Source organism: Canis lupus, chromosome X, assembly GCF_048164855.1.
Source record: "Canis lupus baileyi chromosome X, mCanLup2.hap1, whole genome shotgun sequence".
Classification (NCBI taxonomy): domain Eukaryota; kingdom Metazoa; phylum Chordata; class Mammalia; order Carnivora; family Canidae; genus Canis; species Canis lupus.
This window is the reverse complement of record NC_132876.1, coordinates 49,024,690-49,046,920: the sequence shown is the minus strand read 5'-3', so window position 1 is coordinate 49,046,920 and position 22,231 is coordinate 49,024,690. Positions and strand designations below refer to the sequence as shown.

Here is a 22,231-nt window from a genome sequence, read left to right as displayed (position 1 = left end):
CATGGCTTGATCATTTAATTTTTTCAGGTCTCTGTGAAATGCCACATTCCCAAGGAGGCCTTCTCTAACCATGTCTCAAATAACAACACCCCCCACAAACATTCCCTTATACCCCATACTCTTTTTCTCCATGGCACTCATTATACTGACGCACTGACATTTTATGGGTTTGTTGCCTGTCTCCCCTCTCTAGAACATAAGCTCCACAAGAGCAGGAACTTTGTTTTTTGTGCACTCCTGAAGCCCTGGCACCCAAATCAGTGTCTGGCACAGAGTAATCACTTAAAACTTTTGTGAATTTTCCCACCAGACTTTTAAAAAATTTCCTTGTAGTCCCCATATGGTGGAAATAAAAAGGACTTGAGGCTTCTAGAAATATGTATTTCCCCCAAACCCTCATGGTTCTGATCTAGAGGCTTCCATGTTAGGTCTACACTCCACTCTACTCGCATTTGAAGCTAGGAGGGGAATCCAGTCAATATAACCTCTTCTACTACACTCAGGGAACTGTCAGCATTGAATTCCTTTCTTCCCTATCCCTTCTCAAAGTTCTCCTTTCTCACAAAAAGGTAAGACAGACATCACTGAAATACCATGCTATTCCTTGCACAGAGTAAGTACCCAGACAAACTATACTTCAGCCTTGGAGCCAGCCTACATTGAATCTCTCCAGGGTGCAGGTGATAACCAGAATAGAAAGCCTTCTCAATCAGAGTTGAATTTTTTATAAGCTTTTATTTCAGTGATCAAAAGAATGCAGTAAATGGAATCTATACTGATTAACATTAGGCATGCACCTCTACCTGAAACTGCTGTTAGCTTTTGACTGGCCTAAATCTTTATAAACTATTTAGGCACATCTTTGATTTTTTTTGGACCCTGATATACAGGGTAAGTAAGCTTCTTCCTTGTGACAGTTTAGTACTGAGAATTATGCTCACTGGCTAGATTCCTTTATATCTAAAGGCCTCTAGACACTCAGGCTACCTGTACTACCTTGAGACCATAACTTATACATTAAAGTAAATCACAGCATAAGGGAAGGAGATAATCTAGAAAGCTGAGTGTATTGTATTAACATCCCATAGATTTCTTTCCAGCACTGATAGTCAAAACACTAGATAAGGAGGCCTATAGTTAAGTACCAAATTACTTTTCTCCACCTGCTACCCTTTCTGAGAGACACAAAGATGTATCAATCTCCCCAGAAATCTGAAATGAATCCACACAAATGACAGATTTTACTTTATGTGGTCCCACTGTCAAATTAGAGAAAGCAGTTCCACTATCAAAATTATAGGGAGCAGTTTATGGGACTTTGAGAAAGCATAGTCCCATATACAGTAATATGCATCTAGTAGTTTTCCCATTCATCTGTCAATTGTTTTCACAAGATTAGCATTAAAAAACAATCAAATACATATATGACCCTCAACCCCCCCCCCCACACACAAAATTGGTCTTTGTTCATTCTCAGATGACAGGATGTCCCAAGAGTGACAAAGGTGGGAGCCAATCCCCCCATAGCCTTTTCTTCAACTATCCCATCAATCGTTCTTCATTTCTTGAACTACCTTCCTTTTCCAAAGAGGTAATGCTGAAATCAGTCAGAAAGGCTTTCTGAGAAAACTGGCTTGGATTTCTGGGTCTGTTCCAGTCGATTCAAGATGAATTGGCTTGTATCAATGAAGCGCTCAACGCAGTTCACAAAACAGGCCTCAGCCCGACTGTCCAACTTTGGCCCAGGCTTGTCCATGCACTTCTCCTGCTCAGGACAAGATACAAAATCACAAAAAGAACATGGGGAAATAATCGAGGAGGGCGAGGAGGGCGAGGTGGGCAGGGGGGAATTCTTGTTAGAGGAAAAACTTCACCACCTAAAAACAGTATCTGATATGTTACTATTTCACATTTGGCATGTGGCAAGCAGTTATCTACAGTTTTACCTTAAATTCTCACAACAACCCTACAAAATAGATACTATTGTTAGTCCTTACTTTACAGAGAGGGAAGGGTGGCTGAGATATTTTGCCCAAAGTTACTGGAACAGAAAATGGCGGAGCTATTACAGAGCAAACAAAAGGAGGGGGGGTGCAAAATACAAGAGAGGTAAACTTTCACTGAATTTGGTTGTAACTCCACAATGCTGCCGCCATTAATTGTTTTTAGGTGAACTCCAGGAAAAAAAGGGGGTGAAAGAATAAACCACGGCAGTGACACTCTAAAACCTACGAAAGGAAAAAAAGAAATCTATTACCTGATTCTGTAACACTGTCTACTTAAGCCAGAAGTTCTTGAATACTGTCATGATGTATGGAAAATTATATGAATTTTCCTAAATGGCCCACAGAATCTGAAAGAAGCTTACAGATTCTTAAAGGAGTCCTTAACCACAGCCCCTCCTGGCCAAAATGTAATGAATCACAGATTTTTTTTTTAAAGAATCAAAGCACCAAGGAGTACAGAAGTAAGCATTTGTTAGGGGCCAGAGTCCAGCAATACTGTAAGTTTATGTGAAAGGGGCTACAGAACTGATGACTGTATATAGTTCAAGATTAAGTGGTTCAAATGAACTTTGTTCGTTATTCTTTGCTGTGTACACAAGCCTCTCACACTGTCCACTTCCAAGGAAAATTATCCTTAGCCTCTGAATTCTATGGGTTTTCTTTCCACAAGGCAGGGCAGTTATGCTGTCCTTGATAGCCAGAGAACACTTTGATCCCAAGCTGCAAATGCCTTCCACCCTTTGCCAAAGTTCCCTCACAGGACATATCAATTCTTCAACAGTCAGACCTGAAAGGGCTTAGTATTACACAACAATCCAACAAGAAAGCAAGTAAGAGAGAGTGTGTGTGTAGAGATTACACCACTTTTACAGTTAGTGGGCTAAAGCCACTCATTTCTCACGGGCGATGGTTAAAGCAACTGGGTAATCCAGGTAAACCGTGAGGAATCCAGAACAGGAGATTCACTCTCTGGGAATAGGGGCTGCAAAGATAAAATCTCAGTATTGGTGGCTCTCATCAGTCTTGGTGATCAGCACTTGGCAGCTTCAAACTCAGGTGCCTAAAGTGCTGCTCTGGACAGGGGCAAAAGTCGGCTGTGATCCCCAGTCCTCCCTCTGCACCAACAAAGCCAAGGTCTGGGGTGAGAGTGCCCCGAGAAGCGGAGTCACCTTTTCTATCTTCCCGCTATGTCTGAGCAACGTGAGGAAATCAAGGGAGCGCTACTGGGTCCTCCCCCTCCCCGAATTCCGGACGTCCTGGCGAGTCTCGCCTGGCAAGGTCGGGGGAAAGTAGGTACCGTGGCCAGGTCCCAGCCCCAGGCTCCTCACCCAACAAAGTTCCGTCATCTGGTGCACCAGTTGCTGGAAGCGTTGCTTTTGAGTCTCCACCTCGATGAAATGCTGCAGCTGTGGATCCACCGAGCCCAAACCCGCCGCGGATGAAGACGAGGAGGAATCCATCCCAGCACCGCCACGCGTGCCTAGACGAACTCCGCACCAACTCACCGACCTTCACGTGTCTCCGCGACGGAACCGGAACCACAACCAGCCACCTCCCGGCCCACCTCCGTGAGCGCACTGCGCCGGCGCGTGGCCCTGTGCGCGGGTCTGCGCCCGCCCGCCCGCCGCTCCTCCCAGCCTCCTGTGCGCCCGGGTCCCGCCCGCTACCCCGAGGCTGCGCCCCACGTGAGCCCTGAGGCCTCGGAGCTTGCAGCCCAGTGCTGCGGTGCTTTCTTCTTCTATAGGAACGAGAAAGGGAAAAAGGTAAAAGAGGAAGTTACTTAAGTTAAGTTACTTAACACGTGGCCGGGTTCCGGCTGGCCCAACAGCCCCGCCCCTGCCCACTTCCAAATGGGCCCGCGCTTTTCGTGCTGCAGTACTGGCTCTCGCTTGGCCCAGACTGCCATCCTGGGGCGACAGTTCTTTGATGGTGTTTTCCCTCCTATCGGAGGAGAAAGAGGCTCCGGCAGAATTTGTCCCCAACTTTCAACTTTCAGATTCGTTCCTGTCGTTTGCCAGGCACTGGTGCTTTGCTTGTGAGTTTGTCTCTGACTCGGAGCCAGAATTATCCAAGAGCCAGAGGGGTTAAATTGCTGAGGATCTTGTCCAGTTCTCAAAGTAGGAATATGCCAAACCAATGCCACACAAAAGTTTTCTGGAACACTGAGAGTGTTTCCGAGAGGTTGCGGGATTAATCGAGACAGCAAGAAACTTTCATGCATTCCAGTAATTTTATTTTATCAAAACACCCCCCTCCCATTTTTATGACACCCTTTTATTCTTGTCAAATTCTGCCTCCCCCACCAAGCTCTAATGCCTACCCAAAGAGTTGTTGGACCCCTTGTCAGGCTATTTACATCCCTCCCTCCCCCAAACTTTCTATTCCAAATTCAGTCTGTTTTCATACTCATGGAAAATTTTCTCTCTGAGGACAATACCAGACACAATAATTCCTTGGCTTTTGCTTAGAAGGTACTATCTCAGGTAATCAAAGAAGAGAGTCATTCCTAGATGTAGAGAGGGGCCTTTGGGTATTCATTGAGAGTACAAAGGCTCCAGGGCCTGTAAGCCTGGGATTTCCTCAGAAGAAGTGAAATTGGGCCTTGTGGAAGAGAGGAATAGAACCAAGAAGCCTATTGGTGAACTCAGGATTCTTCATCCATGACATCTAGGATGTTGCTCAGAAGAATTTTGAAGGTAGGACGTTCCTCTGCTTTCTAAAACCAAAGAAAAAGCAGTGTGTTACAGTGGGCTAGAATCCAGAATTCAGGGGAAATGCAACATGTAGGCAGAAATGTTTATTAAGTATATACAATATGACCTGTAGCATACCCTGTAAAAAAAAAAAAAAGGAAAAGAAATAGAAGTGCTCCATGAAGTCCTTGTTCACTTTTCATCTTCAGTAGCTCAGGTGATGAGGATAATTTGCAAATTAAACTAACAAACACTGATTAAAACTGAGGGCAAATTCATTACAAAACTGTACACCAATGCATCATTATTTTGGATCCTCAAATGAAAAATGGCTACTAAACAAGTTTAAATGTTTGCCAGATCTGAACTCTTGTAAGCTTTCTTTTTTAATTAATTAATTAATTAATTTTTTATTGGAGTTCAATTTGCCATCATATAGAATAACACCCAGTGCTCATCCCATCAAGTGCCCCCCTCAGTGCCTGTCACCCAGTCACCCCCACCCCCCACCCACCTCCCTTTCTTGTAAGCTTTCAAACACCATTCTATCATCCCGTAGCCAAAGTTTTAGCAAGGAATTAACATTTCAAGACCATGGGCTGCATCACTGAGCAGGGCCCCCTCGGGCACCTGGGACATTTTATTAGTACTGTCCGGCCTTTAGACTAAGGCCTTTTGTGAGAGCCATGGTCCATAAACCCCTGAGGTAGTTAGTGATTCAGGGCATATTCATGCCAGAAAGGTCTCAATCCATCAGAACCAAAAAGTCATCAATTTCTTTTTCCTTTGAATCAGTGGTTTGTAAACCTAGCTGAGTACCAGAATTTCCTGGGAAGTTTATTTTTTTTTTTTTTTTTTTTTTTTTAATTTTTATTTATTTATGATAGTCACAGAGAGAGAGAGAGAGAGAGGCAGAGACACAGGCAGAGGGAGAAGCAGGCTCCATGCACCGGGAGCCCGACGTGGGATTCGATCCCGGGTCTCCAGGATCGCGCCCTGGGCCAAAGGCAGGCGCCAAACCGCTGCGCCACCCAGGGATCCCTCCTGGGAAGTTTAAAAGGACATTTCTGGGTTCTGCTTCAGACACACCTAATTGGAATCTCTGAAGATAGGGCCCAGTCATTTGCAGTTTTAAGAGTACACCAGGGATTCTGATATGCATCCAATTTCAGGAGTACTACTTTAAACAGGCTGTGGAGACAGTACCTGTCTAAAACAGTCAACTAGTGGAGTGAGGACGTCCTAGTTGGGAAGGAGCAGAGTCCATCCCCCATAATCCTGCATGGCACAGGAGAGAGAGGGAAATGTTTGTCCCTTTCTTCATGCTTCCTTTGTGACCCAAGTCATTTGTTGAAGGGAAAGGAGCCACGCTCTAATGCAGTTACCCACTTTTCACCCCACCAAGAGGGCTCCACATTCACATATGTGCTTATTGGACATTGTGCTTCCCTGTTTCTAGGGGTACAGCATCTATTTCCTACTAGTGATTGAGGTTGCCAATTTAACATTACCCAGGATATACTGAAAAGTGGAAAAAGCACCTCTGAAAGAACCCAAGGTGAGAGCACCAAAACATTTTAGTAATAATGGGACAGACTCCTTATTTTCAAAATACCACATCTACCCACATACCTCATGATGCACCATATTTTTTTTTTTTTATAAACGACCACTGCCTATTTTAGTTCTCTTTCAGGAGGTTTTTTTTTTTTAATTCTAGTTAGCACCACAGCCAGGAAAGGTTGGCTGTTAATAAAGTAGAAGAAAGGACCAATGATGTCCAAAGGAATGAACATAAATTTTAATGGCTTTTCTTTTTAAATGTCAATACATTTGTCTGAGTGCCTTTAACTGCCTGCTTATGATAGGTGACACAGCCCCACATCTCCTCTCCTTGAAGCTGAGTTGGTAATGGGGTCTGCTGGTGGTACTCTAGTGAGAACTAGATGAGCCTGGGAAAGTCTCTGACCATCAAAGGACTGAGGTACAGGCTGGGCCCAAGAATGTGCACAGTTATCAGTGTGTACCCAGCTGCCACATGGCCAGGGAGAGTGGGGACGGGGTGCCTGGCTGGCTAAATAGGAAAGTAGGCTCAGGAAATTAATTTAAGAGGTCCTAATAAAACACTTACCTCATGCCAGCAGCTGTACATGATGGTATATACTCTCTCTGAAGCTAGATGAGGCCTATAGAGACGGAGGCCTTGGGCAATGTGTTCAGCAGTTTCACTGTTAGTAAATCTTTCATATGGCATCTTCCCCAGAGAGTAAATTTCCCACATCAAAACCCCTAGACAATGAAAAAAATATATTAAGCTGATTTAGTCTCTTTGGGTGTTTGGGATCCTAGTCTTCCTAGATCAACCTCAGATTATTATATTCAGCTGATTCCCCACTCTGTGAATTTTCCATTTTGTCCCAACTTCTGCTGTAGTACTGCCCACACTGGAGAGTAATCGGGGTTGTACTGGACTAGTAGTTCTTCTGGAGAGAGACATCATCTTATTTGTCTTTGTAATTATAGGGTCTGGCAGAGTCCCATGGTGCATAATCAGTATTCAAAAGCTGTGGAATACTAAATAAATTGTTTCTCTCGATTGTAAATTCTAAGAAGGCAGAGATGAAGTCTAGTTTACTCTTTCTATCCTCAGGAACCCCTGTGGTGCCTGACAATGGTGAGCACTCCCTAAGGACTAGAAGAATGAAAACAACAAATAATAATCTCTCTGTGCAGGTTGCAAAGTGTGAAATTCCCCAATTGCATTCCTCTTCCTTTGAGCTGTATAATCTGTATAATTTTATTCACTCACCAAAAGCCCAGATGTCAGATTTGCTGCTGAACTTGCTATACATAAGGACTTCTGGTGGTGACCATCGGACTGGAAATTTGGAGCCTACTGAGCTTGTATATTCATCATCCAGGACATACCTGCAGAGGGTTCAGGACTTGTTACAATTTTTTTTTTTGACTTGTTACTATTTGGAGAGCTTGACATTTACTTAAATTTTCTTGGCACAGTCACATGAGCTAAACAAATACATGCTCACAGGCCAACCAGTGTGTTTTACAAATGTTACATTTAATGTATTCCTGTTTTCATATCTGATTTAGCTTTCCTGATTGACAATATGGTTACAGCAAGGATGAAGTGAAATAAGATCTATTAGGCACTCCTTTCTTCTTCTTTCTCTCCCTTTCTGTTTTATCCTTCCTTCTATTCTGCAGTTGCAAGTGGGGACTAGACTGATTAGGAAAGAAGGAGGCAAGGGAGAGAGAGAGAGAGAGAGGCAGAGGAATAAAGACAACAGGGTTGACAGATCAAAATGAGGTATTGGGGATCTTAGCTTTAAAAAGAGGGATGGAAGGCAGCCCTGGTGGCTCAGCGGTTTAGCGCCGCCTTCAGCCCAGGGCCTGATCCTGGGGACCAGGGATCGAGTCCCACATTGGGCTTCCTGCATGGAGCCTGCTTCTCCCTCTGCCTGTGTCTCTGCCTCTCTCTCTCTCTCTCTGAATAAATAAATAAATCTCTCTCTGTGTGTGTCTGTCATGAATAAATAAATTAAATAATTAAAAAAATAAAAAGAGGGAGGGAGAGGGGCACCTGGGTGGCTCAGTGGTTGAGCACCTGCCTTTGGTTCAGAGTGTGATCCCTTGGTCCTGGGATCCTGGAATTGAGTCCTGCATCAGGCTCCCTGCAGGGAGCCTGCTTCTCCCTCTGCCTATGTCTCTGCCTCTCTCTGTGTGTCTCTCATGAATAAATGAATAAAATATTTTTTAAAAGAAGAGGGAGGGAGAAAGGAGAGGAAGGAGATATTATAATAAAAGAATGAAAGAAATGACAAATAATTCAGAGAAAGAAGAGGAAGAAGATGGTGAGAAAGACTAGAATGAGGGGGAAAAAAGAAAGGGAGAGGATTCAAAACAATAACGCTGCGTCATGTTGTACTGTGCTATTTTTACTTTTAGAAGGAAAGGTGAAAATGGCACACTCACCTGGACAGGCCGAAGTCAGATACTTTAACAACTCCTTGATCGTTTACCAAACAGTTTCGAGCTGCCTGTAGTACAACAGTTACCCATGAGACTCTGCCTTTGGCACACAGGTTAAAGGTACAAAGCTTCTGCCCACCAGGGGAATGAAGCCAGGGAAGCCTCATCTCTTTCAGCTCAAGAAACACTTTCCCACCCAGCAGGTGTCAGGTGATGCCACTGAGAAACTCTGATGCATTTCCACTACATCTAAAGCAACCTGATATATAGACATAAGTAAAGCATTGAGGGCAGGCAGAATGATTTCATTCACATTGACGATTCCATGATACCCCATCCTCTCCTGAATTGCTGAAAGAATCAGGGAGAACAGAAAACAAGTTTGTTTTGTTTGCTTCTCTGCCAGTGGGACTAAGACAATTTGAGCCTTGGCTTGGCTGAAATAAATAGGGGCACAAACTCTGATGCCTCTAGAGGTCAGGCAGGCAAAGTGATAGAATGAAATGGGGTGGGTAGATTGCAGGAAATGGCAGAGCATGCAGTTGGCCTGGAGGAGGCAAGCTGCTCCTCAGCTCCATCTGACTATTAGCATGGCCTCTGTGAATGAGCCTGCTGTTTCAAGATGGTCAAGATTTTCAATAGAAGCTGGAAATTCAGGTTTTTCAAATGTGTTTGTGTTTGCTGACTAACATAGAACATTTAAAAAACAATGACGAATGTACCCACAGACCCCCATTATATGACTCTGATGTAACCAAATGATGGTTCTGTGCCACTGGGAAGTAGGGTACCCTTCTGTCCTGAAGGACCCCACCATTTCCTTGTTGTGGTAGGGGGCTGGCACGAGTGACTGCTCCAGCTTCCACCTTGGCACAAGTTGTACTGTTGAGGCTGGAGATCCTTGACTGGCTGACCACTGGGGCATAGGTTCGTTCACCTAACTCTTACTGTTTTCTAGACAAAACTGAAATGATAATTCTAGCAACCCTCCTTATCCAGGTATGATATATCTTCCTCTGCTACTTCCACCCCCTCAGCCCTTGGTCCCAGGCCAATCCTTCTGAGGTCCTACCAGGTCTCGGTGAAGGAATTGCTTTGACTCCAGGTATTCCATGGCTTCACAGACATCCTTGCACATCTCCAGCAGCTGCTGAGTCTGGAAACGGTTGCGCATTTCCCTCAGGTAGTTCAGGAGGCAGCCATTGGCCATGTACTCAGTGATGATGAAGATAGGGCGCTGTTTGGTGCAGACGCCATACAATTGTACCAGCTTCTCATGGGAAAGATTCCTACAGAAGAGGCAACAAACCTTTCTGGCTCTGCATACTAATCAGAAAGGGACTGGATAGGAAAGGGGTTGGCCTGGAAGTAGAGCATCAGATAAGGGACTGTGATAACAAGTTGAGCTTCCTCCTTCCTTCCCTTTTTTTTTTTAATTTTTTTTTTAGAATACTTTTTTAAAAAAAATTTTATTTATTTATGATAGTCACACAGAGAGAGAGAGGCAGGCTCCATGCACCGGGAGCCCGACATAGGATTCGATCCCGGGTCTCCAGGATCGCACCCTGGGCCAAAGGCAGGCACTAAACCGCTGCGCCACCCAGGGATCCCCTTCCCTCCCTTTTGATCTAAACCCCCAAAGTGCCTAATATGTGAGGGTGGGCAGGGATTTGGAGCCCAAACAGAACAGAAAATAAGCTCAGGGCTGACTGAACACCAAGGCTAATCAGAAGCAGTCTTTCTTTTGAAAGTCTCATTTTTCACATTTATCCCCAAATGCTACAATAGTACACACCCATGATCAATACTATTAGCAACCAATATGTAAGGCAAAGAAATGATTACTTTAGCGGTTAGTACTCCCAACAAAGACTGACCTCAGGTCTTGGTCCCAAATCTCTCTCAATCTAAGTCACCTTAAGCCACAGTGGAAACTTTCTCAGTAATTCCTAGACTCCTAGGAGTCTAGGAGTCTCCTAGTAATTCCTAGACTCAGTAATTCCTAGATTGTAGAGCTGAGTTTGGGCTGTAACTCACATCATGACTTTGGCTTCTTCAATGAATTCATCCTCAGACATGGAGCCTTCTTTGATCATCTTGATGGCCACATCATATTGGCCTCTCCATTTCCCATATTTCACTACCCCAAACTGTCCAGTCCCCAGCTCCTTCAAGAAGGTCAGGTCCTTTGGATCAATTTCCCATGATCCTATAACAACAAAGCCTCAATATGATTATTTTGGGAATCATGTATGTATAATTCCTACAATAGGTAAGAATGCCTACTAGGGGCAGAAAAGGCAAGCAGTAAAAGGGAAATGCTCAAGAATATAATCTATCTTTGCTCAGGTCAATCTCAGGGACAGGGTGGTTACTGGTTGGAGGAATTGGAATTCTAGGTGCACATCAGCCATAAAGGAAGGAGAAACTAGACAATCTTTTAAAATCTCTTTATGACTATGGTTTTTTTAATCACACAAAAAATAATCCCTTTATGAATCTATGTTCTTGCAGTCCCAGTAGGAGCCACCAGAGGGAGGAAACTATTAAATAACTTGTTTATTAAATAATCTTTGAGGCAGCTGGTGCAGAACAGTGTGCTGCAAGGTCCAGTGGGGTCAGCCAAAGGTAGTCCTGGTAACTGACCAATCCACCCTACCCTAGAGAAATAAGCAGTTACCGTAGCCCAGGCCTGCAGTGGAAGGTGCATTCTTGTTTTGTTGAGACACTGGATATTTGAGCCTAGATATGAGCCCTGAAACATACAGAGAGGGTCATGCTGCTGGTGCAGTGTAGGAGGTGGGATGCTGAACACACCCTCACTTAAAACCTCACACTTCTTATATCCATTCTTCCGGTACATTTTGAATCCCAGAAGATCTCCACGAACCCAAATTTTTCAGGAATCTTCTCTTCTCACCAAAGAATTTTCAGAAGAAAAAAAGAGAAAATACTAATGGAAATACACTCCCCAACTAAATATATCCCCACCTCCCAGCCCAGGCTTAGCTCACATCCTACTGCTGCTTTTAATACTGAAAAGTGTAATTGGGACCCTATAAAATGATGGCCTCAACACTGCCTTGCATGGAGGTAGCAGATAGCAGCAAGTCTTCTCAGTGAAGCTTATCCCATGCATTCATGCCCTCACCAATCTCCAGTTTTTTAAATGTCTACCCTACTTAGAAACTGTCTTCTGGTGTTTTCTAACCTGTATGTTCTTTGAGGGCAAGGACCTTGACTAATAATTTTACTGTGATCTCCAGTACCAACAAAATTGCTGAGTAGATGATAGGAACTCAATGAATACTCACTGATTTGTTAATTTACCAGCATCTTCTGTCTTTCCTTAGCACTGAGCATCAGTCATCAAATAAGAAGTCACTCCCTACTGGCTGAGAGTCTGCCTTTGACTGCCTCTTTACTTGATCTCTACCTGGCATCATAGGGGTTTTCTTTCACCAAATTTGCACTACCCTGTGAGGCTTTTTCTTCTCACCACCTTGTCCCGAATTGCTTCTCCTGGTTTTTGTCACATCCTTCTTCTCTGGTACCCCTGATACTCACCTGCAGAGTTATGCTGATGGTAGTTAATGAGCTCAGGAATGGTGCTGAAAAGGTGCTTCTCTGCCAGGTAATACTGGCTCTGAGGTGTGGAACACACAACATAATGGCGTATCACCCCTTGAGGGTCCCTGAAGAAGTGGATGCTGAGTCAGCAACTTGGAAACAAGGGTCAGCAGGACCCAAGAAGTAAAGTGAAATGAATTTTGAGTTTAAGGGACAGAGGTAGTAGGAGGGATACACCATTAAGAAGCTATTGGGGGTACTAGGAGAGGCACACCATTAAAGCACCTCTGTCCTTTGTCCCCAGGGCCTTGAAACAGTAACACTTACCCTGTAGATTTAGCAAACACAGACACAGTATATTTTCCAGCTTTGCTGGAGTCTCTGACAATGAAACCTCCTTCTTTCCCCTGAAACAATGAAAAAGAAGCTGACTTGAAGGAGGAAGTGGCACTCACATCTGCATTCCACCTGCCCAAACTTGAGAGAAAAAGTGAAGCCCTAATCTTACTGCCAAGTTCCATGTTTGAACTGCAGCCTCATTGTTTTTGATAGTGAAAAGTGCAATTGATATCCCCCTCCATAAAATGATAGTCTTGACACTGCCTTGCTTTGAGGTGACAGAGAACAGCAAGCCCTCACTTGTTGTGCAAGGAGAATGCCATTTGCCTGTGGTCACACACTTACCTCTTGCTTCAGCAGTTGCTCAGCTTGACTTCGAGTCATGTGTTTGGAATACCACCTGTAAAGGGAGAATGCTTCAGTGGCTCTTCGGCTGTGGTGTTAGCAGGTGGCAGAGGTGTCCGGGGATGGGATCAGAGATAGAGCACTCAAGGACAATCCATTTTCATGATTAGGGAGAAAGGACAGTGACAAAAGATTGGCATTTTCACCCTTTCAAATGTTTCCTATCAAGTTGTCAAATCCTTTTCTTTGAGTGGTTCTTCTGGGTTGGAGTGGGGGTGGGGCATGGTGACCTCTGTAGCTCTCATAAGCAAAGGGTGTTTGGGGGTGAGAGTAAGACAGAGCCACTGAGGGTGGTGGCATCATTTGACCCAGTTGGCACTGACTTTAATAAGTACCTTGAAATAAATTTGTTGAAAATATAAAAATGTATACACTATCTTTGGTTCTTCTGGCAAGACTGTGTGCTGGAAACATAAGAATACTCACTCATACATTTCTATGGAGTCTTCTGCTTCGGTGACATAGTTACTAGGGATGTAGCCTTCCTGCCTGTAGAGGAGACAATGTGGTAGATCATCCAGCACTTCCTATCCTTCAGTGGGGAGACAGATTCATATGCCCATATCTCTGGGCTCACAACCAATCTCAAATGGAGGTCTATAAACCACACCCCTCCATCAAAGAGAATCATGTCACTGATGCATGGCTAGGCCAGTGAGGTGTGTAGCTTTGCACATGTGGCACTGACACATATGTCAGGTGTGCATGACAACATATGGGCCAGACTCTACAGGCTCAGAGGTGTGGCCATAAGTAGCACTGTACTCTGGGAAGTACTTGCTGGAACAGTATATTCCCTTTGGTGTGGGAAGGACAATTTCTGATTGGGATACCGAGTAGGGGAATTATGCTGCAAGATTTTGCACCTGTGTGGAGTGGACGGGCACAGAGTTGTAGAAGACCTGGAGTGGACTCACCCATTTTTATCCCGCGCTCTCCACCAGGGTAAGTTGCTCTCCTCCAGGATAAAATACTCCTCTCCCTTTCGCAGCTGTAGATCATTTGCATTCATTGGCATGTAATCATAAAGGGCTACAACCTTTTTCAGCTCACTTGTAGAGGCAGGCGCTGCTGTTGGCTCAGGGGGCAGTGGCTTTTTCAAGATCTGTGTAGTTGGAGAGAAAAGTAGGGCTGTTTGGCTAGATATCAAGCACTCTCCACTTCTCCCTCAACTCTCTGCCTTACTAGAGACACCAGTCTAACCTAAATCAGGCATAATAAAAGGTTTATTCAGCATTCATTCAACAAGGATTTTCAAGTACCTATGCTGGGCTCTCGGCCTGGAGTGCACATCAGAATCATCTAGGGAGCGGTTAACAATCCCAGGCAGTTTCCTACCCCAATTATGTCAAAATCTCAGGGGACAGGACCCAGGCATCAGTATTTTTAAAGCTTCCTGGGCAAGAACCATGAATAGTCATGGTTAAGAAATCTTGACACTAAACCAGTGCATTAGTCTATTAAGTCTGAATCTTGGTTTCCTTGTTTATAAAATGGGCATAATAACTCCTGCCCTGCTTACTTACAAAATATGAGAAAGGACTTTTTATAATTCGAAAAGTAACCAAAAAATCAACTTTTAAAATAATAGATTAATGGTAGAATCAAGTATTGGGTATATGGATGTTTATTGTTAAATTCTTACAACTTTATGTTTGAAAATATTTTTCATTTTTAAAAAATCAGGCTTTGTTTTATTTTAAACAAGTGATTGGATTAAATTGTTGCCAAGAACTTCCTAATAGCCCTCTCTCTTACCACTGAAGAGTGGCAAGATTTGTCCTACTTAAGGACAGGTCCCATATCTCCACAAGAACACCAATTGACACTGCCAAGTCCTGTTGGAATTCGGAGACTGGTGTGTTTTCAGGGTGTGACTATAAGTTTCTTTCTTTTTTAATTTAAATTGTATTTTTAAATTAATCTTTATGCCCAACATGGGGCTCAAACTCAAAACCCCAAGATTAAGAGTTGAACGCTCTACTGACTGAGCCAGCTAGGCACCCGTGTAAGTTTCTATTTAAGCAGTAGCAGCACCAATTTCCCTGTATACCTGGTCTTCCTCAGGCGTGGGAGGAAGAGGCTTTTTTGTCTTTCTGTGAGAACTCCCAGGTTTCAAACCTGCAAAATAAGAAACTAGTGTTGACATAGGATGCATTTTAGGAAGGGGCCCAGGGACAGATTTGATCAGGGACTTAGCTTTTGAGCCTTTAGGAACATTAAAAGTCTGAGGGGATATAGCCTTGTGCCAGGTCACGTGGCTTGGAGAGCAGAGCACCAGTGGGATTTTGGCCCTGACTTATCCCCTTCCCCAGACCCCTTTGTGCAGTGGCGAAATGTACAAACCTGGGTTTGATAAACCCTTTCAAGAGTGATGGATAGTCAAAAGAGGGAGAAATTATATTGATCAGATCTCTTACTTCCATTCCTGTTTTCCAAAATTTGGCAGCCCATCGCATTTTTGGCTGTCTGAGAGCAGCAGAGATACTGCCCATCGATCCAGAAGCAAGGGTGGTATTTCTGTACCAGATCACTGTTATACCGGATTACTGTAACAGGAGAAAAGAGAGAAGGAGATCACATCTGACATTCTGAAGAATTCACCATTTGCATGTTTTCCTCTTTGACTAAGGTTAGTGATGAGCTTCAAACAACTGCCCCTTCCTCACCTACCCTGAAGGAAAGCAGATGACAGAACCAATTAGCTGACATCCCTGGTCCTGGAAATTTCTTGTGAAGTTCTCTTCAGTGGTCTGTCATGATGACTATCTCCTGACCACCAAGATAAGAATATCTGATGTTTCCAGAGCCCAAGAGCAAAAAAACATATGTTATTTGTTTTCCCAGTAACCATTTCAATCTTCTTGTAAGGCAAAGTATTGATTATGGTATTCTTTTCCAGATACAGGAAGCGATGTGCCCAAGCTAAACTCTCACTCCAGTTCTCAGCATATCAATGTCTCAGCTACCTGAGTGATCTTTTAGAGATATTTGCTTTAGTGAAAATGTCTGCATCAGGCTTCCTGTATTCATAGAACAGTCAATAGAATGGAGCTCAGGAGCAAATGAGGTGACTCTTCTCCTAGAATAAATATAGATCCAGTTTTCCTAGGGCCACTGAAGTGGGTGAGCTCGTTGTGGGAAATAAAAACAGTTCCATTTCCTTCACAGAGTCATGAAGCTCAAAAGACCTCCCAGAAGCCAAAGTACTTTGCAAAGAATAGAGTGGTTTGCAGATAGGAGGAATTGGTATTACTGTTTTTAATACTGTGGCATCTCAAGAATCTTAACATGAAGTAAATTAGACAAGTCATTTTGGGATCATGTTGTCAGATAACAGAGAAGCAAAGACAACTGAAATAATTGACAACAGCTAGCATTGGGGCAAAAAGACCTCGGCTGATCTAAGAATATACACATTTGAGGGATGCCTGGGTGGCTCAGTTAGTTAAGCATCTGCCTTCGGCTTAAGTCACAATCTTAGGTTCCTGGAATCGGGCCCTGGGCAGCTGGTGCCCTGCTCAGTGGGGAGTCTGCTTCTCCCTCTCCCTCTGCCCCTTCCCCCCAATGCACTGTCTCGCTCTTACTCTCTCTCTCTCACTTCCCCTCCCTAACCACCCCCCCCGTCAAAAAAATTAAAATAAAAAAATAATATGCACATTTGAGGACTTACACATGTCAGTGTTACTGCTAAGAGGAAGCCCACATCACTTTTTTAAAAGATAAAAAAAAGATAAAAACAAGGCAAAGCGTTCCTCTATAGAGACCAGCTCAAGTCCTTAAGAGCTTGTTAGTCATACTCTATTCACTTAAGACTTTGGGGGAAGCCTAGAAGCTTCTGGTGGCCAAGTGCATTTTACAGGCTAATGAACAAAAGCACTTTTTTTTAAGTGCTATTATGATGTGTTTCTAAACATGGATTTGAAGACTTCTAACCACTGTCCCCTGCCCACCCTCACCCCTTACTTTCTCAGCACTCCCCTTCACCATCATACCAAGTACAGGGTGGTAGGGTGGTGGGAGCTATTCAGATGGAAGTGCAAGCTCCAAGGGGCTGCAGTGTCAGTAGAGAATTTTTTATTTTAAAGATTTTATTTATTTGAGAGAAAGAGAGCATGAGTGGGGAAGGGGTAGAGGGAGAGGGAGAAGCAGGCTCCCCACTGAGCAGGGAGCACAGATGCTTAACCAACTGAGCCATCCAGGTACCTTTGTCTATAGAGATTTTTAAAACAATAATAAAACCAACCATAACTCTGTCTTTTTTTATTATCTGGCACTGGCAATTCTGAACAACATTCCAGATATCAGCCAGGACTGATTGCTCTCACTACCTCCACTCCTTGCCCTCCCTCCCCCCACCATTACTCTTCACCCAGGGATTTGTAGATCCTTTGGTACAGGCCTAGACACTGGTAGACCTGCCAAGAATTCTTAACCAACACCTGGCTGCTCTGATAAACAAAGCTATGCTAATGAGCGCACATAATACTTTCTGCCTCTGTACCTCCAGTAGATCATTAAGAGCTCACCCTACATCCCTGAATACTGCTTGGTACTTAAGAGGTCCCTTGAAGATGACACCTTTCTTTTGTTAGCCAATCCAGAACTGGCATTTCCAGCTACCTAGGAGCAAATTGTGAAAGCAGAGTGTCTCCAGAAGAGACACTCCATAAGAGACTAAATGTTTGTTTGTGTCCCCCTGAAATTCATATGACGAAGCCCCTCAATGTAATGGTATTAGGAGATGGAGACTAAGGGAGGTGATCAGGTCATAAGAGCAGAGTCCTCATTATGAGCAGAGTCCTCATTATGCCCTTATAGGAAGAGACTTGAGAGAGATTTTCTCTCTCTGCCATAGGAGAACATAGAAAGTGGCCATTCTGCAAGCCAGGCAGATAGTTCTTGCCAGGAATCAAATTCACTGGCACATTAATCTGGGACTCCCCAGCTTCCAGAACTGTGATAAATCAACATTTGTTGTTTAAGCCACTTGGTCTATGGTTTGTTTTTTTTTTTTTTTATTACGCCTGAGCTAACTAAGACAGTGTCCAAAGAGGAGGGCCAGGAAAGACTACTTCACCAATGCACAGGGCCAATCCTATCTGGGAAACACTAATGGTTGGTGCACATTCTCCAAGTACTTGATGGGCTGCTTTCTCATATTCATATTTATCAGGATAATGTCTAAAATTCTGTTTCAGGTATGCATGAATTATTCCTTCCTATATCGGTCATTAGAGTTTTGCCAATCCACTCTTTCTTTCATTTTTGGTGAGGTCAGGCCTTTTGCTTCTTTTTGAAGTTGCAATTAAGAGAGGATCTATTGAGCTTGACCAAACAAAGGTTCTAGAGTAAATGTAGACACATATCTGTGGTGCTATAACATTAAAGTGACCACTGCCATATTCAAGGAAACGGAAGAAGAGAGCCCATGGCAAAGTCCTCAGGGATACAACCTCTGCATGGAAAATACCACTGAAAAAAAGATGGCAGCTGGACATGGGTACCTGAAGCACTACTTTTAAATTGAGGTATAATTTATATACAATCAAGTATGCAACCTAAGACATACAACTAGCCAATTTGTCTACAACCATTTACCACTTAGGTCCAGCACCAGAGAAAGCTCCTTCATGTACTTTCATAACCAATAGCCCTGCTGAGGTAGCCAGTATTCTAATGAAATCCCCTTTGCATGTTAATGATTTTCAGTTGGTGCATTTTATCTACAGTGGGATAACTTATCCCTGGAGTAGGATTTTATGCCTTCTAGATTATCTCACAGTTGGCCTTGCCAGCACTTGGGGCTGTTCTGGTATTGTTAGGACTTGCACCTAAATCTCCTGACAACTGTGGTATTTGTTGCAAGGTGCTTCCCTTTTGGCTCATGTTGTCAGCCCAAGCAGGTTCAACAAGATATATACCCCGGTCTGTAACAACTGGAAATGAAATGCCTTCAGTAAAGTGCAAGCGAAGAGAAGGCAAAATTGCACCTTACCTACACTACCTATCCACACTAATAACTCAATTGAAGTGGTGGTGTTTTCTATTTGTTTTGGCTTTATTTTTACTGTTGTAATTTTACTTGCCTAATGAACTTTAGCAGTTGTGCATAATCAGCATTATATTTGATTTGAGTCAGTCAACCAAGTTTATAAGCTGGATATTCTTATCCTTTGTCATTGCTCATACCTTGAATACAGTGGGCACTCAATAAGTATTTGTTAGGCTAATCTATGATTGGTTTTGAAATTAGTAATGTAAGTGTAAAGGAGTTACTAACTTGCATATGTCTCATGTTTTGTCTTTTCTGGTTCTCCCTCAGTACATCCCACCTTCCCCTGTTTCCACACTAAATCCTAGCTGTCTATCAACATGGAGCCCAAGTTAGTGGTGGCTGTTTACACTCAACAGAAAAATCTGTTAACACAACTATTGGTCCCTCTCTGCGTGCAAGGTGCTGTGTGAGGCATTGTGGATGGAACCAAGAAAGTGCAAATATATATGCCCTCTGTGTGCTTATTTTGCACCCCTAGGGTAAAGCAGGCCTCTTACCTCAAAACATGCCAAGAACTGGACTTTGTGGTATAAGATATCATCAGTTTGCAATCTCAACATGTCCTTACTCTAGAGTATCTTGCAGCCAACTATAGGTGTAATTTCTGGACTTGAGAACAAAGCATCATGAAACTATTAATGAGCTTAGGCTCTGGAGTCATAGAGACATAGGGATATGGTAAAAATCCAGACTTCACCTCTCAGTGTGCCCAGGAGTAGGTTACTAAACCTCTTTGAACTTCAGTTCCCCCATTTGTAAACAGGGGAATGATACATACTTCATAAGCTTCTCATGAGGATTAAAAGCTAGTACATTTGAAACACTTGGCACAGAGCCTAGAACATCATAAGTGCTCACTAAGTGTTAGCTATTACCATTGTTGTTTTTAAGCCAAGGTTGCTGCAAGAATTAAGTGAGATAATAAATATAAGGTATCTAGCTCAGTGTCTGGCACATAGCAAGAATTCAATAAATGACCCATTTTTTCCTTTCTCCTCTCCTCTTTCAGCTTGAGAGATTCGGTTTTATTTTGGCCAATCAGACCTGTACTCAAGGGAGTGAATAAGGGTGGTACAGTGAGCCACCATATATCAGAATCTAAATGTTAAGACAAAGGGCTGTCATGCAATAACCCAACCATGCTGTTATCAGTCTGCCATCCTTCCTGTTTCTCTAGGCAGCCTTTCCTGATGTCAACTCAACCAGTTAATCTCTCAGTCACTTGACATGTGGCTATATATACACACAAATACGTCTGCATGCATCCTGTGCTGCAAACCTCTAGAGTCAAGTTTATCTGAATGCATTGTATGGTCTTTGTCAAATGCCGAAACTATGTTCAAGTTTAAGTCCTCACAAAACAAGGAACATGAAATAGTTCCTTAGAAAATATTTTCCCGTAATGAAGAGATGTACAGTGCTCTTTCCTGTATAGTGTTTGACAGTTTTCTATGTGCTCTCACATACATTACCTCATTTGATCATTAGGACAACGCTGCAGGTAGGTATGGCAGGCATCATTATTATTTCTATTTCAGAAGAAGAAACTGAGCCTCAGAAGAAGCTTGTTGGCCTACTTGCCAGAAGTCACCCAGCTTGTGAGTGGTAGAAGAGAACTTGGAAGAAGCTTCTCTACTCTGACTTCAAGAGCTCTCATGATCATCTAATTTTTGGAATTAGATATTTTATGCTTAGGATTTGAAATATTGCAATAACTATTGAATTCCACACCACACCACCCTTGTAATTGATGTAAAGGGTGGGACTCTTTTATAGATAGGAAAATAGAGGTGTCTGCAATTACAGAATTGCACTAGAGAGATAGTGGTGGAACTGGGTTGAAACTCTTAGTTTAGCACATTATCTTTTATTCATATAATGGAATATTAAACTCCATTGTATCAGTAATATTGGAAAAAATGCAATCTATCATCCTTCCACCCTGTCGTCCTTCTTGCCTCCTCCCTCCTCTCTTTCCTTCCTTCCCTTTCACCTCTTCTTTTTCTTTCTCTCACCTCACTCCTTCCATCTATTCTTCTTTTTCCTTTTCTGTCTCCATCTCTCTCTTTCCTCACTTCTCTCTCTCTTTTTCTTCCTTCCCCTCTTCCTTTCTTCTTTCTTTGGAAACTAGTTTATTTTCCAAATAATTCTCACCGTTTTTAAGCTGGTGAATCCAACGCTTCCTCAGTTCTTCAGTTGGGGAGAAGACATAAAGAGGCCCTTCATCATATACAACCTGAAGCAATGGACACACAGACTTCAGCAGTTAGGATTCAGAAAAAAAAGAAGAATGTCTTTGAAGGAACTAATGTTAAGCTACAAATCTGTATATTCATAGTGGGAAACAAAGAAAGGTAGTCTTCAGCCAGCCTTGGAGCTGAGGTCATGTAAACTATCTGAAAAATTCCTGAACAATTCATATCCAGGGTTGTAAGACTTAGAAGCTCTTAGCTTTTTAAATAGTCCTCCATCCTCTTGACTTGTGTTTCAATTTGTGTGTCAACTTAGTTCATAATATTTCCCCCAGCCTTGATGGAGACTTGGATTTGTGTTTATTCAACAAAGTATATTTTATGATCTGATTAAACCTTGAGTTTGTATAGAAGAGAAAATGAAGTAATTATTTGTGTAACTCAAGTCTTGATTGTTACATATGGATTGTTCACTTGGATAATATGAAGCAAAATTTTAACTCATGGCCAATTTTTCTCCTACTGCCTAGTGGCCTCCCCTTGCCAAAAGAAACCAAGTTAGGAACCACAAAAGGGTAAAGTATATATTTACTTCAAAAAGAGTAAAGTACATATTAAGCATTGTCATCAAATCAAACAATATTTTTTAACAACTTCAAATGTACGAGGCATTGTTGTGTTAAGTGTTCTGGAGGTGCATGAAACATGTTCCAAACCTCACAGATGTAATAGACATCACATAGTGGATTCTGAAATCAAATGTAAATTAATTTGAATTACTTGCTATTTAGTATCATCCACTAGCCCAGCCAAACAACATCATCTAGTTGAAAGACAACAATAATAAAAACTATGTCTAAAACACTCCTATTTCACAGGTTTTGTAAACTATGATACAGTCAGGGACATAAACAAGATCCTCACACATCTTTCTTTTTGCTTGTTAGTCTTGCTGTGCTCATAAATCCATGACAGAAA

At 42.8% G+C, this 22,231-nt stretch overlaps 2 protein-coding genes and 1 long non-coding RNA gene across 6 annotated transcripts in view; 1 reads left to right on the top strand and 2 right to left on the bottom strand.

Annotated features, from left to right (window-relative positions):
- Window positions 1-715: 715 nt before the first annotated feature.
- Window positions 716-3,589, bottom strand: TIMM8A (translocase of inner mitochondrial membrane 8A). The gene is made up of 2 exons (XM_072817127.1): window positions 3,335-3,589; window positions 716-1,765 (listed from the first exon to the last, which is right to left on the bottom strand). The coding sequence occupies exons 1-2, from the start codon at window positions 3,464-3,466 to the stop codon at window positions 1,604-1,606; spliced, it is 294 nt and encodes a 97-aa protein (XP_072673228.1). The 5' UTR covers window positions 3,467-3,589; the 3' UTR covers window positions 716-1,603.
- A 625-nt stretch (window positions 3,590-4,214) lies between these two features.
- Window positions 4,215-22,231, bottom strand: part of BTK (Bruton tyrosine kinase) — a 31,960-nt gene continuing 13,943 nt past the window's right edge. For all 4 annotated transcript variants that reach the window (XM_072817124.1, XM_072817125.1, XM_072817126.1 and 1 more), the window contains 15 exons: window positions 21,216-21,297; window positions 15,424-15,552; window positions 15,057-15,124; window positions 13,921-14,108; window positions 13,430-13,492; window positions 12,944-12,998; window positions 12,587-12,666; window positions 12,257-12,384; window positions 11,370-11,444; window positions 10,727-10,898; window positions 9,762-9,978; window positions 8,693-8,757; window positions 7,509-7,627; window positions 6,831-6,988; window positions 4,215-4,722 (listed from right to left, as the gene is read on the bottom strand). In XM_072817124.1, the coding sequence (XP_072673225.1) occupies window positions 4,651-4,722; window positions 6,831-6,988; window positions 7,509-7,627; window positions 8,693-8,757; window positions 9,762-9,978; window positions 10,727-10,898; window positions 11,370-11,444; window positions 12,257-12,384; window positions 12,587-12,666; window positions 12,944-12,998; window positions 13,430-13,492; window positions 13,921-14,108; window positions 15,057-15,124; window positions 15,424-15,552; window positions 21,216-21,297 (1,671 nt within the window). In that variant the 3' untranslated portion in view covers window positions 4,215-4,650. The remainder of the gene's footprint in view (window positions 4,723-6,830; window positions 6,989-7,508; window positions 7,628-8,692; window positions 8,758-9,761; window positions 9,979-10,726; window positions 10,899-11,369; window positions 11,445-12,256; window positions 12,385-12,586; window positions 12,667-12,943; window positions 12,999-13,429; window positions 13,493-13,920; window positions 14,109-15,056; window positions 15,125-15,423; window positions 15,553-21,215; window positions 21,298-22,231) is intronic.
- On the top strand, window positions 11,608-21,673 carry LOC140628131 (uncharacterized). Its single transcript, XR_012026526.1, has 3 exons — window positions 11,608-13,948; window positions 15,453-15,635; window positions 20,600-21,673. It is a non-coding gene; the product is annotated as an uncharacterized lncRNA (long non-coding RNA).